General features: G+C 38.7%; 1 protein-coding gene across 22 annotated transcripts in view; it reads left to right on the top strand.

The window, feature by feature from the left end:
* The window catches only part of LOC121285500 (lysine-specific demethylase 2B-like), a 248,035-nt gene that overhangs the window by 74,071 nt on the left and 161,412 nt on the right, over positions 1 to 12,552 (top strand). For 20 of the 22 annotated variants that reach the window (XM_041202006.1, XM_041201998.1, XM_041201999.1 and 17 more), the window contains one exon: positions 8,523 to 8,701. In XM_041202006.1, coding sequence (XP_041057940.1) covers positions 8,523 to 8,701 — 179 coding nt within the window. Of the gene's footprint in view, positions 1 to 8,522; positions 8,702 to 12,552 lie in introns of those variants that run through there. The other 2 variants (XM_041202017.1, XM_041202018.1) reach the window with 2 other exon arrangements.

Genomic DNA, 12,552 nt, shown 5'->3' with positions numbered 1-12,552 from the left:
TCTCAAATCTCTTCAGTTTAAGAAGGACCAATGAATTAAAGAATTAAAGTTACAGAACTAAAATATGATTTTGCAAAGTACTAACAACCACTTTATTTTGATGCATGGTACATCGTCCTTGAAAATAAATAAGCTTGGGTTCATGTCGCCCATTGCCCCCTATAAATATGGCAGCCACGCATGCGCCCTGCTGCACATTGCCTAATAAAGATGGCAGCCATGCATACAATTGCGCATGCACGGTGTTGGCAGCAAGCGCAGCCTTGAAAGTATTATGGAAGAATATGCTTAATAACTTCTTGCAACCCAATGTTGGCAAGACCTGAAGTAATGCTATACAACCAGAATCCCTGCACCCCAATCTCCCCATCCTCATTCTAAGAAATATGCTCAACCTGCACTGCTCTTTGACTTCAAGCTTTAGGTCTCACCATCAGTCCATCACCAAGTCTGTTCCTATTGCACTTGGGGCAGGATTTTCCACATGCACTTGCCACTGGGATCTTCCGGTACCACCATAAGTCATTGGACTGCTGGCTGGGGCGCTGCCTCACCTGCAGTGGGTTCCAACTGCAACGGGGCCGGAAAATCCCGGCCTTATTTACCAAAATTCTCCTCGTGCCTTTTTCGTTTCCAGACATTTACAATGGACCCCTCACTATCCTCCTAAGCTCATCCAAAATTATGCTGACTGCACCCTGTTCTAGTTACTAATCATGACTATTTTTCCTAACCTTCATTGACTCCCTACCGCTCAGCCCATCAATATAAACTTCCTCAATTTCAAGTCCCTGCATGGCCTGGATCTTCCCTGCCACTACAACCTTCTACAGTCCAATGCCTCTGCTTTTACCCATGGCTCTTCTAGTTCTATTGTACTGTCCATTCCTTCCCTCCTGATACGTGGCAGAAACATCTTTGAAACTCCCTTCCTAAATTCCTCTGCCTTGCTACATCCCTTCTCCCCATCTTCAATAACATCCTTAAAATCTATATCTTCAAAACTATCACTCCTTACCTTCCTCTTATTTCCAATTAATTGTGACCCATCCCCTCCAACTTCTTCATTGTGAAGCATCTTTGGTTAAATACAGGATGCTGTGTGTGCAAATTCTCGTAAGTTTACTCCAAAGCTCTGAAATTCTTTCCCTAAACCTTTCTGTCCAACACCTTGCTTTTTCCCTTTCAAGACATTCCTTAAAACCTACCTGTTTGACGAAGCTTTTTGTCATCTGCTCTGATATCTGCTTATGTGTCTTGATGTTGTATTTTATAATGCGCCTGTGAAGCATTTTGAATGCATTATTAAGCAGTTGCATTAATATAAATTGCTGTTACATATCCTTTAGACCAGAGAAAATTAGCTGGACTTTGCAGCTTGGTTGGTGTCCAAACATCCTTGTTTATTTGAAAATTGTATGAAGACAGGATAGGCTTAAGCTATGGGAATAATGTCTGTGGAACTGTGACCTGTAGTGAATACAGGGCAAGAAGAATAAATATTTTCTTTAATTTACACAAAAGATCTTTTAAGAGTAAACTCATGTTCAAATTTCTCACTCCTTCACTTCCTCTCCCTGTCCTCTGGATCCCACGAAGAATTTTTTTTTGAGATTTGTTTTGCACGCGAATGCATTTAGAGTTCCCAAGGCAAATAAAGCATTCATCACGTACATTATCTCTCCATCCAGAAACATAACTGGTTAAACAGGGAAGTGTCTCATTATCCAATATCATGGAAAATGTTTGCTCACCTAGAGCTTTATTTCATTCTGCGTGGTGTTGGTTCTCTGTTTTGTACTCTTTTATACTTCTTTGCTAGCAACAAACACACAAAAATGTAGCCTTTAGAATTTTAGTGATATCAGTTGTTTCATGTTAAATCTATGCCATTAAAAGCTTTAACAATTTCTATAGACCAGGTTTCTTGATTAGCTCCGAACAGCTAACCTTTCCTTGGCAGCAGCTGATCAGATATTCTAGCTGCAAAGAAGTTTTGTGTTTGGATTTCACGTTTGTCAAGTATCTTGTGAATTATATTTGGAGTGCCTTTAACATATATTTCCATGCATTTAGCAGAGATTTTAAGTTTCTTGATTGTATAGAAATAGCCTCAATCAGTACAGAGTCTGTCCTGCAAAAGCATTTGTTACAAGTTCATGTAATCTGAAGTTTTTTAATGTTTTTGAGCCTCTTCCACTTTTCTCTACTTCCGTTTCAATTATGTATTTTTGTATGTTCATGTTCTGGTTGGTTTGTGGGAAATGTGACCATTTAATGTAGGTTACGTGGTTAATGGGAACCAATTGAATGGGTTTCCTGGTGTCATGCAGATCAGTAAGAGTAATGGCAACAATCGCTGCTGTGACCCACAGTGGATTTGTTCCAATGGGATTTAAGTAGCACAAAATCTGTGTAGTAGCTGGCTTCTAACTAAAGCATTAGCCCAGTTTTGGTGATTCCCTTCCAAGTACACCTTCCACCACCTCCATGCCCAACTCAGGTGTCTCCAGCTGGGATCTGACCAGATTCCAACAGGATCATTCTTTGTCACCATCAGCTGCTATGTCATGTCTGACTGAACTATTCTGGAACAGACTGACCTTAAGACCCAATGGTTGTCCCACAGCATTGACTACCCTCCAACCCAACTCTTCCATACTTCTTCATTCCTACTCTCTTAACTTCCATTTCAGGCTGTTGACTGTGTGCTGTTGAATGTACTAGTGACTCTGGAACTACTGCATCCCTAAGCAGAAGAATGTCTGACCTTTTGTAGATGTAGATCCCAGTCCACAATACTTCTGTAGCATGCTGTAGACTTTGAAAGAGGTAAACAATCGAAGTTGAGTGGATCACAAAAGTAACCTGATTGAGAGGCATACACAACTTTTGGACATACAGGAGAAAAGGCAAACAATAGAAGTTTAATAATCTTTGTTCTTTAAGGCTTCCTGCTGTAGAGAAAGGATGCAATGATTAATTTCAAGAACTGTGTAAAAGGAGTAAGAAGAATTATTGTGTGTAATTTTCAAAAAAATGTTTAAAATATAACTTATGAAAGCTTTTGGAACCTATTCACTCGTCAGTAGAACTGTATATAATGCAGAAGCAATCATTGTAAAGTATGTTGAAAAGTTTCACTATTCAAGTTGTGTAGGTTTGTGATTGTCTAACTAATGTTTAAAAAATACATAGAAAACAAATCTAGTTTAGTTAAACAGATTAGCATATTGTGCAGTCCAGGAAAGTTTCTTCTTATGGGATTTATTCATTCTTGTATTGGGTGTTGAAACAAATAATTGAGTGGCTTGTCAGCTTAACGTACTATACCATTGATGATAACTTGGTTTTGGGTCTCAGTTCTATTGGTGTTCAGGCTCAGTCTTCATAAGATCATAAGAAACAAGAGCAGAGGTAGGCCATTTGGCCTATCAAGACTGCTTCACGACTGAACCGATTATTGCCTTAACTCCACTTTCCTTCCTGCAACAAGCACCACCACCACCAACCCCACCCCCCTCCATAACCCTTGACTCCCTCGCTGATCAAAAATCTGTCTCAGCCATGAGTATGTTCATTAACCCACCCTCCACTTTTCTGTGGGGAAGAGAATTCCAAAGACTGACGATCCTCTGAGAGAAGAAATTCTTCCTTATTTCTATCTTAAATGGGAGACCCCCTTATTTTTAAACTTGCCCCTAGTTCTAGATTTCTCCCAAGTGGGGAATCATCCTCTCAGCATGTACCCTGTCAAGCTCCCTTAAAATCTTATGTTTCAATAAGATCGTCTCTCATTCTTCTAAATTCCAGTGAGTATAGGCCCACCTGCTCAATCTTCCATTGATGGTCCCATTTGAGGTTCCCAAGCACAGCACCATGCACAAGTATGATGCATAACTGGAGGAAGAGAGTCAATCCGGATTTCATTACAGCTTATTCTTCTCCCTTCTCTTCCGTCTGGCTACACAGTAGAGTTGTGGAAGATGGTGATCGCTATCTGTTCACCTTGACTAAAGTTAATAACACCCAAGGACCCCAAAGGAGTGAAATAAGGTTTGATCCTGGATTTTGCTTTTGGGTTGCTACAATTGGTAGGGTTAGGGAGAGGAAACATGGACAAAGATTTCTACTTTTGATTGCTATTCAATTTCCTTTCTTGGAAAACTCTGTGGAGCAGAAGTGAAGACAGGACTGGACTTTTGCGCAATGGTTAAACAATCTGCTGGCATTCACTGTTCGGGATCACACGTGAATAATGGCCATTTGGATAAGGTGCTGGGTGATAGCCAGCACAAGTGAAACCATAGCCTATGAGTCAACATCTTCAGGAGAGTGGGGATGGGAGGCAACATTTCATTTTTTAAGAAAATAAAATAGAAGTTCAGTGTTAGTTAAAATTGTTTAGACCTGAATTATCTAATCCATGGGTGATTATTTGAAATCTTGCCTTTTTACCAAAGGTTCTCTTTATTATTGGCTTCTAGCATAAATTCTGTGTGCGGTGTTTATTGAAAAGGAGCCAGAGCTCCTAAACTATTACACACTTCTTCATTCTTAAGAAATTTCAAACAGCTGTATTTCTTCCAAAATAGGCATTATAATAAATGTAAGAGGTCCTCCATTTTTCATAAATGCCATAATTTGTACCTAGGTTTCTCTGAAGCAGTAATTTTTTTGGAGCTGCTTTTATAAAGATTTGTTACATGCAATTTATTCCATATGCAGTCTGTTTATTTGTGTCCTGTTTTGGTCTTGTATGAAGAGAATTTGTACACCATTAAAACTGGAAATGGTTTTATTTTTGCCTGGTTACTTTGGAGTTGCTTTAATACCAGCCATTGTGGGGAGCGGATACCACTGGCTATGACTTATGGTTACTGCCATTGGCACAAGACCTGCACTGGGGACCATGGGGCAGTTGTATCCGACTGACTGCATCAAAGTAGTTTCTGAGTAAGACCAGCCCTTTGAGGATGCACACATTTGTTAGTCCCTCTGGGCCAAAAAGTTCTTCTTCCCAGGAAGGAAGAATGGGTGACTTGCTCTTTGTCGCCCCCACACTTGGGTACCAAAAGTATTAAAAATAGAAAGAAAGGAAATAGTTTCATGCTGGAGTCAACTACACGCTTCATGTTTTTTTCTATATTAAGGATGCTGTATAGGTGCAAGTTGTTGAGTTCATACTGAGAAAATCTGTTGAGTGTTGTTAGAGTATGGGATGCTTTTCAATAAGGAATAGTTGAGGCAGAAGCTACTGCATATTTTAAGGGGAAAGTAGTTTAATATTTGAAGCATAGGAAGATGCACAGCTGTGAAGAGAGAGGTGAACAGTAGGAATGGTTCTGGAATTGTCCTAGTAAAGAGCTTACAGTGCTGTAAGCCTCTATGGTTCAATGTTTCTCTGTGATTTGTGCAACTCCTGGGCAGTCCAGGCGAGTGTCTGTTTTCCAGGTCTTGAGTATTGTAGAAATCTAGAATTTTCAGTTTGACAATTAAACCAGCAGAGTGCATTAAGCTCACAGAATGGAATGATACCATCATTGGACAATTGATGATGTCCCTTTTACTATTCAAATTTAGTGCTATCTGTGTCAGAATACACTGGAGTCAGGGCACACATGTATCACCTATTTCTTAGTTGTTTGAGAAGAGGAAATAACATTTGAGAATTGTAATGGAAACTAAATTTGAATAAGCTAGTTAAAAGTATATTCTTGAATTTTGATTCCAAAGAACAATTGGTAGTAAACTTTCTCGGTAGATGTAATATAGTTTATTTTCATAGCTGTACCCATGGAGCTGATTTATGAGAGAACAAAATTCCCAGTTGTTCATTGACCTCTTGTGGCTGCCTTTAAAACTACAATACTTCTCTGTCACTTGCAGTTGTGAGCTTAAAGAATACACTATGTCACTGTGGTCAGCATCCATTTTTTTTAAAGTTTGGAATTTGAGCCCTGATTGTATTAAGGGAACTGCATTAGGTGAGCTCTTGAATAAGTGTAACTGAATTAGCATAAACAGAATGCCACTATAAAATGGCTCTTCCGTTTGGTGTAGTGAGAAACTGATAGATTAATGAATTACAGACCACCACAAGTGAACAGGCCCAGCTATTCTATCTGTTCTTCAAATTGCAGTAATGTTTTCTTGTGTGATTTTTAAACACTTTGCTTCAAGTACATTAGCCCTCTGTTCTGCACCTTGAAATCAAATTAATTCCGAAATATATGGCTGTGACTAGACAAAGTAAGCAAAAAATCTTCTCCATGTTGTAAATAGCAAATGCTTAATTCCAGCACTGTTGCATAGGAAATTTGCCTCCTGGACAGAAAGCTGTTTTCTCTGACACATATTTTCCAAAACCTGAATATATGGATTACAAATTTTTTTTATATTTTATCTGTCTGTTTCTATCTCGCTAGTTAGCTGTCTCTACTTTGTGTATATATCTTTGTCTATTGCTGTATATTTTACATTCACACTTGCCTTTCTATGTATTTCCCTGCCTATCTCTGTGTCCAAGTTTAATAGACAGTACCAACAACAAAGTGGGTTTTCCAAGAGCTTTTACTGAACTGTAACAAATGCCTGTTTCACAACAGGACAGTCATAATGAATTCAAGAGTTATTTACAGTTATAAGTAAAAACCTGCAGATATTGGAAATTGAAGGATTGAAATGCTGGAAATACACAGCAGACTAGTCAACATTCTGAACAAGGATACACATCATAAGCGATAAATTAACTTTTTCCTCTACAGATAGTGAGCCTTTACACAATTTTTTCTTTTTATTTTACTTGCTGCTGTGGTGTTCCCCCACCACCTCCCTCCCTCCCTCTCTCTCTCTTCCCCCACCCCCAATCCACCTTTTGCAGCCACAATTTGCAGTCATGGGAACAATTATTTACTAATCGGCAATTGTGTGGGAAAACTTCAGGCTCCTTAATTGGGTGCATTGCATATTACCTTGGGCATAGCTATTCCCCCCTGAAAAGTCAAGGTCACAGTTGCAGTTCTGTAAGGGTAAAAAAAACAATTCAAATGAATGTTCCCGCAATTTTATCAACTACAGAGAAGGAAAGTCTTACTTATAAAATTGTGTCTTCAAATGTATAATTACAGGGCCGCAAAGAATTCCTTGTCTTTGCAACTTGACTAATTTTTAAAGTTTGATTTGGGCATCAGCTTTTCCTAAGCTTTGGCAATTTCAAGCCAAATTTTATTTTGACTGCTGAACCCAGATGACTAATATTCAACATTCTCAGAATATTGTCTCTTCCCCCACCACCCACAACCATTTGAATCATTATTACAAATAGCAACATAGAAAATATGGCTTAATGGAAAATCATTTCAAATTTCACTGCTGCTATCATTGCATCCTCAGAAATGTCATACAAGGTGAAATTGCACCTAATTAGAGAAAAGACATTGTTTACATCAGCAACTAACTCTGCATGGATCATCAACTTACCTATTTACTGATATGTATGTATATTTAATGGAGAAAATGAGCTGATCCATAAGCCAATGTGAAAATGCAACCCTTTGCTCAGGAAAATAAACCATTTCATTGGTCATTGGTGCAAATCTTTACTATTTTGTGCCAGAAGGGGATTGAGATGAGTATGTCACAATGGGTGAAATACTACGAAACACCTGAGATGGAAAGAGAGAAGCTCTATAGTGTCATAAGCCTGGAATTCAGTCATACAAAACTTGAGAACCTGTTTTGCAGTCTCATTTTAAAAAAAAAAGCTTTGTTGTGCAAATTGTAAATTACCCTCTCCTTTAACTTACAGATCGCACAGAAGTATAATAATGCAAACTGGGGTGTCATGACCAAAGGCACATTGCTCTTTCTGCAGTGTTCTAACTCAGTTTGTAGGAAATGCTTAACAATTTGCACGAATTTGGAAGTAAGGCCGTTCTCTGCTTTCCTGGCATTGAATTAAGAATTAGTTCACGTCCTGGTTTGACCTCCTGCTTTGTTTGTCTCAAACAAGGGAGAGGCTGAAATCAGCCAGGACTTCTCTCTCTGATCTCTGTCCTGTAATCTCTGTGTCAATGTTGGGTGAAGACTAGATTGGATATAGCTCTGATGCCCCTACCTGCATTGAATATATCAAGTCTTGTAAATGGCCACTTGTTCAAGGTACCTGAGAATGATTGATACTTTTAGACCATGGGCCAGTAGTTTCAGCAACGCCTGAAGAGGAAGAGAGTAGGATACTTAAGTTCTTCCCTTATGAAAATCATTCTTGTGTTTTTCCTTAATTAAGGGACCAAGTAAAAAAAAAATGTGATGGAAGTGGATGAATGGGTGTGAACATTTTGACACCACCAGCATCAGTGTGTTTTTCAAAAATCGCATATGCTATTGTTTGTGTTAATGAGTAGTACATTTGTACTAAATTTTCATTCTATTACATTTGTGGTTTCATGGAGACAATATTAAACATATATACAAAAATTGGTTAGTAAATTTGAATCGTTTTACTTTGTGTGATTCAGGGAGTCGTCGTATTGTGGATGTCATGGATGTGAGTACACAGAAGGGGATTGAGATGAGTATGTCACAATGGGTGAAATACTACGAAACACCTGAGATGGAAAGAGAGAAGCTCTATAATGTCATAAGCCTGGAATTCAGTCATACAAAACTTGAGAACCTGGTCAAACGACCCAATGTGGTAAGAGAATTATATTCATAAGTAAATTAATTTTTAACAGGATCTGAAGTAACTATGTAAGGCAGAAGATCAACATTTGATTGTTTTAATTGCCTAATTTGATTGGAGGAGTAACTTCTGTTATGGGCTATAACATATGTCTGTGTCTTAATGTTTTAACACTGTCATTAATTTCTGTGTATTAATGTAACCAGTGTGGTTTAAAAGCAGCTCATGGAATAAGCTAAGTCTCCAAATTGAAGTACTTCACTCTCAATATTTCAAACTTAAGGCATAATGTTAGCTGCAGGTAAATTTTCCAAGTTACTGCATTTCCATTTGGTTGTTAACGACGTTAAATGGGATTTTATTAGCTTTCCTGGAAGTATTTTATAAATTCATTTAAATTTTTTAAATTAATATATGTTAGCACTCCAATTAACAGTTAAAAAAGATTTAACTGGCCATTTACCTCATTTACTTTTGATTCAAAAAGATTTTCAACTCTTGAGAATTATATTGATGCTAAAGAGATTTAAATTATGAGTGGGTTGCATAAACTTGTATTCATCTGAGTACAGAAGATTGAGTGATTTGATCAAGGTGTTCAATATGCATAAAAGATTCAACAGGGTGGATTCAGAGAAACTATCTCTTCTCGTGGGGAATTAAATATTTTAAAATTACAACTAGGCCATTTAGGAGGGAAATCGGGAAGCATTTTTGCAACGGGTTGTAGGATTCTGGAATTTCCCCTAAAAGCATCCACAATGAACTTTCAAGACTGAGGTGGATAGATTTTTGTTAGATAAGGGTATCAAGGAATAGGGATCTAAGGTAAATGAATGAAGTTAAGGCGCGGATCAGTCATGATCGAATTGAAAGGCTGGAAGTATGAGTGGGCTATTTCAGTTCCTATGTTCCTCATTGCCTGGAGACTTGGAGAAGTTATCATCTCTGGCTGGGTACTTAAATAAGTTATGAGTTCGTACATGGTGATTCAAGAATGAACACTACTATTTGAGTAGCATCATTAGCGTAATATTATCCCGATAGGACTAAATGAAATATTTTGCGTACAATTTTTATTTAAAAATAAACATCCATGTTTTCTCTATCTCCTTTTCCATCCCTGTTGTACTTTTAATTTCACTTGAGCTCGAGGGCTGGAAACGCTTGATAATCAAGAGCAGATGTGATAAATGATATGTAAATTTCTTTTGATGGTGTTGGTTAAGTGATGAATAATGGCTAGGACACCAGGAGAATTTTTCTGCTTTTCAATGAGTGCCATGGGATCTTTTACATCCACCTGAACAGGCAGCCTAGGTTTCAGTTTAACCTGTTCTCCAAAAGAGAATACTTGCTACAATGTAACGCTCCCACAAGTATTGCACTGCAGTATTGATAATGTGCTCAAGTCCTGGAGTGGGGCTTGAAAACATAACCTTCTGTCTCCAAGTTGAGTATGGAAACAGTGGGCCAAACTAGCACCCCAAAGTTTTTGTTCATCCATGGGAAAGAGGAGACATTTTCCTATTTTTGATTAAAAGAGGAATTGTATTGCTTGCTCCATCACAGGAGCCAAAAATTAACTTCAAATATTTTTTACTTGCCTCTTCTTTGTCTTGGATCCCAAATGTCGGTGTAGGGCCAAGTAGTTTTTTTTTAAAAATGGGTTTTCCTCCCCCCATTCTCGGCAAGTTTATTCGTTGAGTAACTGGACCCACGGAGCCAAGTTAGACTTTTTTTTAGTCTAGCAAGAAGAGCCATGGCTTTTTTTGACTAACAGGTACTTCTGGAGTGGCCCTGAAGCTTCATTACCTTCCATGTGATTATTAAAGTAGTTTTTGAATACTGAAACGGTTAAAAATTTGAAACCCCAGCACTTTTGGCTGGTGAATAGCAACATGTCAAACAACCCATTTTGTGCAATAGTGCAGATTTTCATAGAAAAGTAGAAATTCAAATACTGTCAAAAGACAGTGGTTTTAAATATAAACTATTGGTGCCATTTATACTTGTTTGTAAAGCAAGCAGGTTGTATAATCAAAGACTTGCATAACTCTATCTGACTGCCCAAGAGGGAGATTTATAAATAAATCTGCCAAAATCCAATGATTAGTGCAAAGTTATATTTAGAATTCGAACAAAATCTGGAGGGCAACATTGTCGTAATCCAATATCCTCTGCATCCTGGAAATACTCAGCAGATCAGGCAGCATCCGTGGCGAAAAAACAGAGTTAATGTTTCAGACCGGTAACCCTTCATCGACCTGAAATGTTAACCGTATTTTGTCTCTAAAGATGCTGCCTGACCTGCTGACTATTCCAGCATTTTCTGTTTTTCTTTCGGATTTCCGGCATCTGCAGTATTTTGCTTTTGCATCCTCTGCATCCTGTTCATTTGAGAAAATTTTTGTGTGGCACTTGGTAGAGCAAATGCATAGCAGAGCTACGGTTTCAGCAGTAGACTGAACTACTTTAAACTACTATTGTACGAGGATAATTTCAGTGCTAGATCCCAACATTATAAAAGAGTTCCCACTGTAGGTGTACATTTACAAACAATTAGATCTAAGGTTTTGGAGGTTAGACAATTCAAAATCCCCAAAGTGTATGATGCAGCTTCAGTTTTAATAGTGGTCTTTATTTTCTGTATGAGGGGATGCTAAAGGAAGCTGATCACCCACCTTGGATATTTAACTTTGTTTTTTTGGTCGGTTTGTTTGACTCCAAGCTAGTATTTTCTTCCTATTTTGGGATTCTGTGACCAAAGGAACAAATAATCTGCTCCCAATATTTTGTCACAATGGTTTAGACTTCCCATCTGCAGCTTAAATTTGGATACATTTCTGGGGAGGGACAGAACTTTCACCCATTGTTGAGATGCTTCTCACCCCCAACAGAGTGCCTGCTCATGGGGTCATTATGCTTGTTGGAGGTGGCTTCCTGACCTTAGCTGGGAAAAGGGTCCTGGCATGGGATCTTTCTGGCCGTTTGTTTTTTTTTAATTCATTCATGGGATGTGGGCGTCACTGGCTGGGCCAGATTAGGCCATCCCTAATTGCCCTTGTTCAGAGTTATTTTAAGGATCAACCACATTGCTGGTGGGTCTGGAGTCACATTTAGGCCAGACCAAGTAAGGAAGCAGATTTCCTTCCCTAAAGGGCATTAGTGAACCAGGTGGGTTTTTACAATTTCATGGTCGTCATCAGACTTTTGATTCCAAGTTTTTATTGAATTCAAATTTCACCATCTGCCATGGTGGGATTCAAACCCCGGTTCCCAAAAGATTACTCTGGGTCTCTGGAACACTCATCCAGTGACAATACCTTTATGCCACCTGCCCCCGCCCCCACCCCCACCCCCAACAGAAGTTGTAATAGCCTGTGTTCTGGCAGAAAAATTTTAGTTTTGTAACTTAAAAAAATTGCCCCCCCCCCCCTGTTTTTGATGCCCCCCCCCCCCCAAATGTTGTGCAGCCCCTAATTGCAGAGAGAGAGATTTTTGTTTGTTGTCTTCCACTAGTTTTGAATGCTGGGCACATAGGTCAAACAGATAACCCTGTCAACATTCAAACACAAACAGTGTGGGCGGGGGGAAAGGCAAAGAAGAAGACATGCACCTCTGCCTCTCTACACACAGCCTATCTGTCGAAATGAAACAGAATATGCCTTGTACAAGCTATACCTTCCAGTTGTTAGTAGAATCCAAGCTGGGTTGGTGAAGTCAAAACCAAGACACAGAGCTTTTTTTTAAACTGAGAGAGTTTATTGACTTTGTTCAGTCTAACAGCTCTCCTCTCACGCTCCCAGTGCCTCACCTGTCCCCTAGTTATATGTGCTCAAAGTACTTAATTAAACAATGCC

Source organism: Carcharodon carcharias, chromosome 13, assembly GCF_017639515.1.
Source record: "Carcharodon carcharias isolate sCarCar2 chromosome 13, sCarCar2.pri, whole genome shotgun sequence".
Classification (NCBI taxonomy): domain Eukaryota; kingdom Metazoa; phylum Chordata; class Chondrichthyes; order Lamniformes; family Lamnidae; genus Carcharodon; species Carcharodon carcharias.
This window is presented reverse-complemented; position numbering and strand designations above follow the sequence as displayed.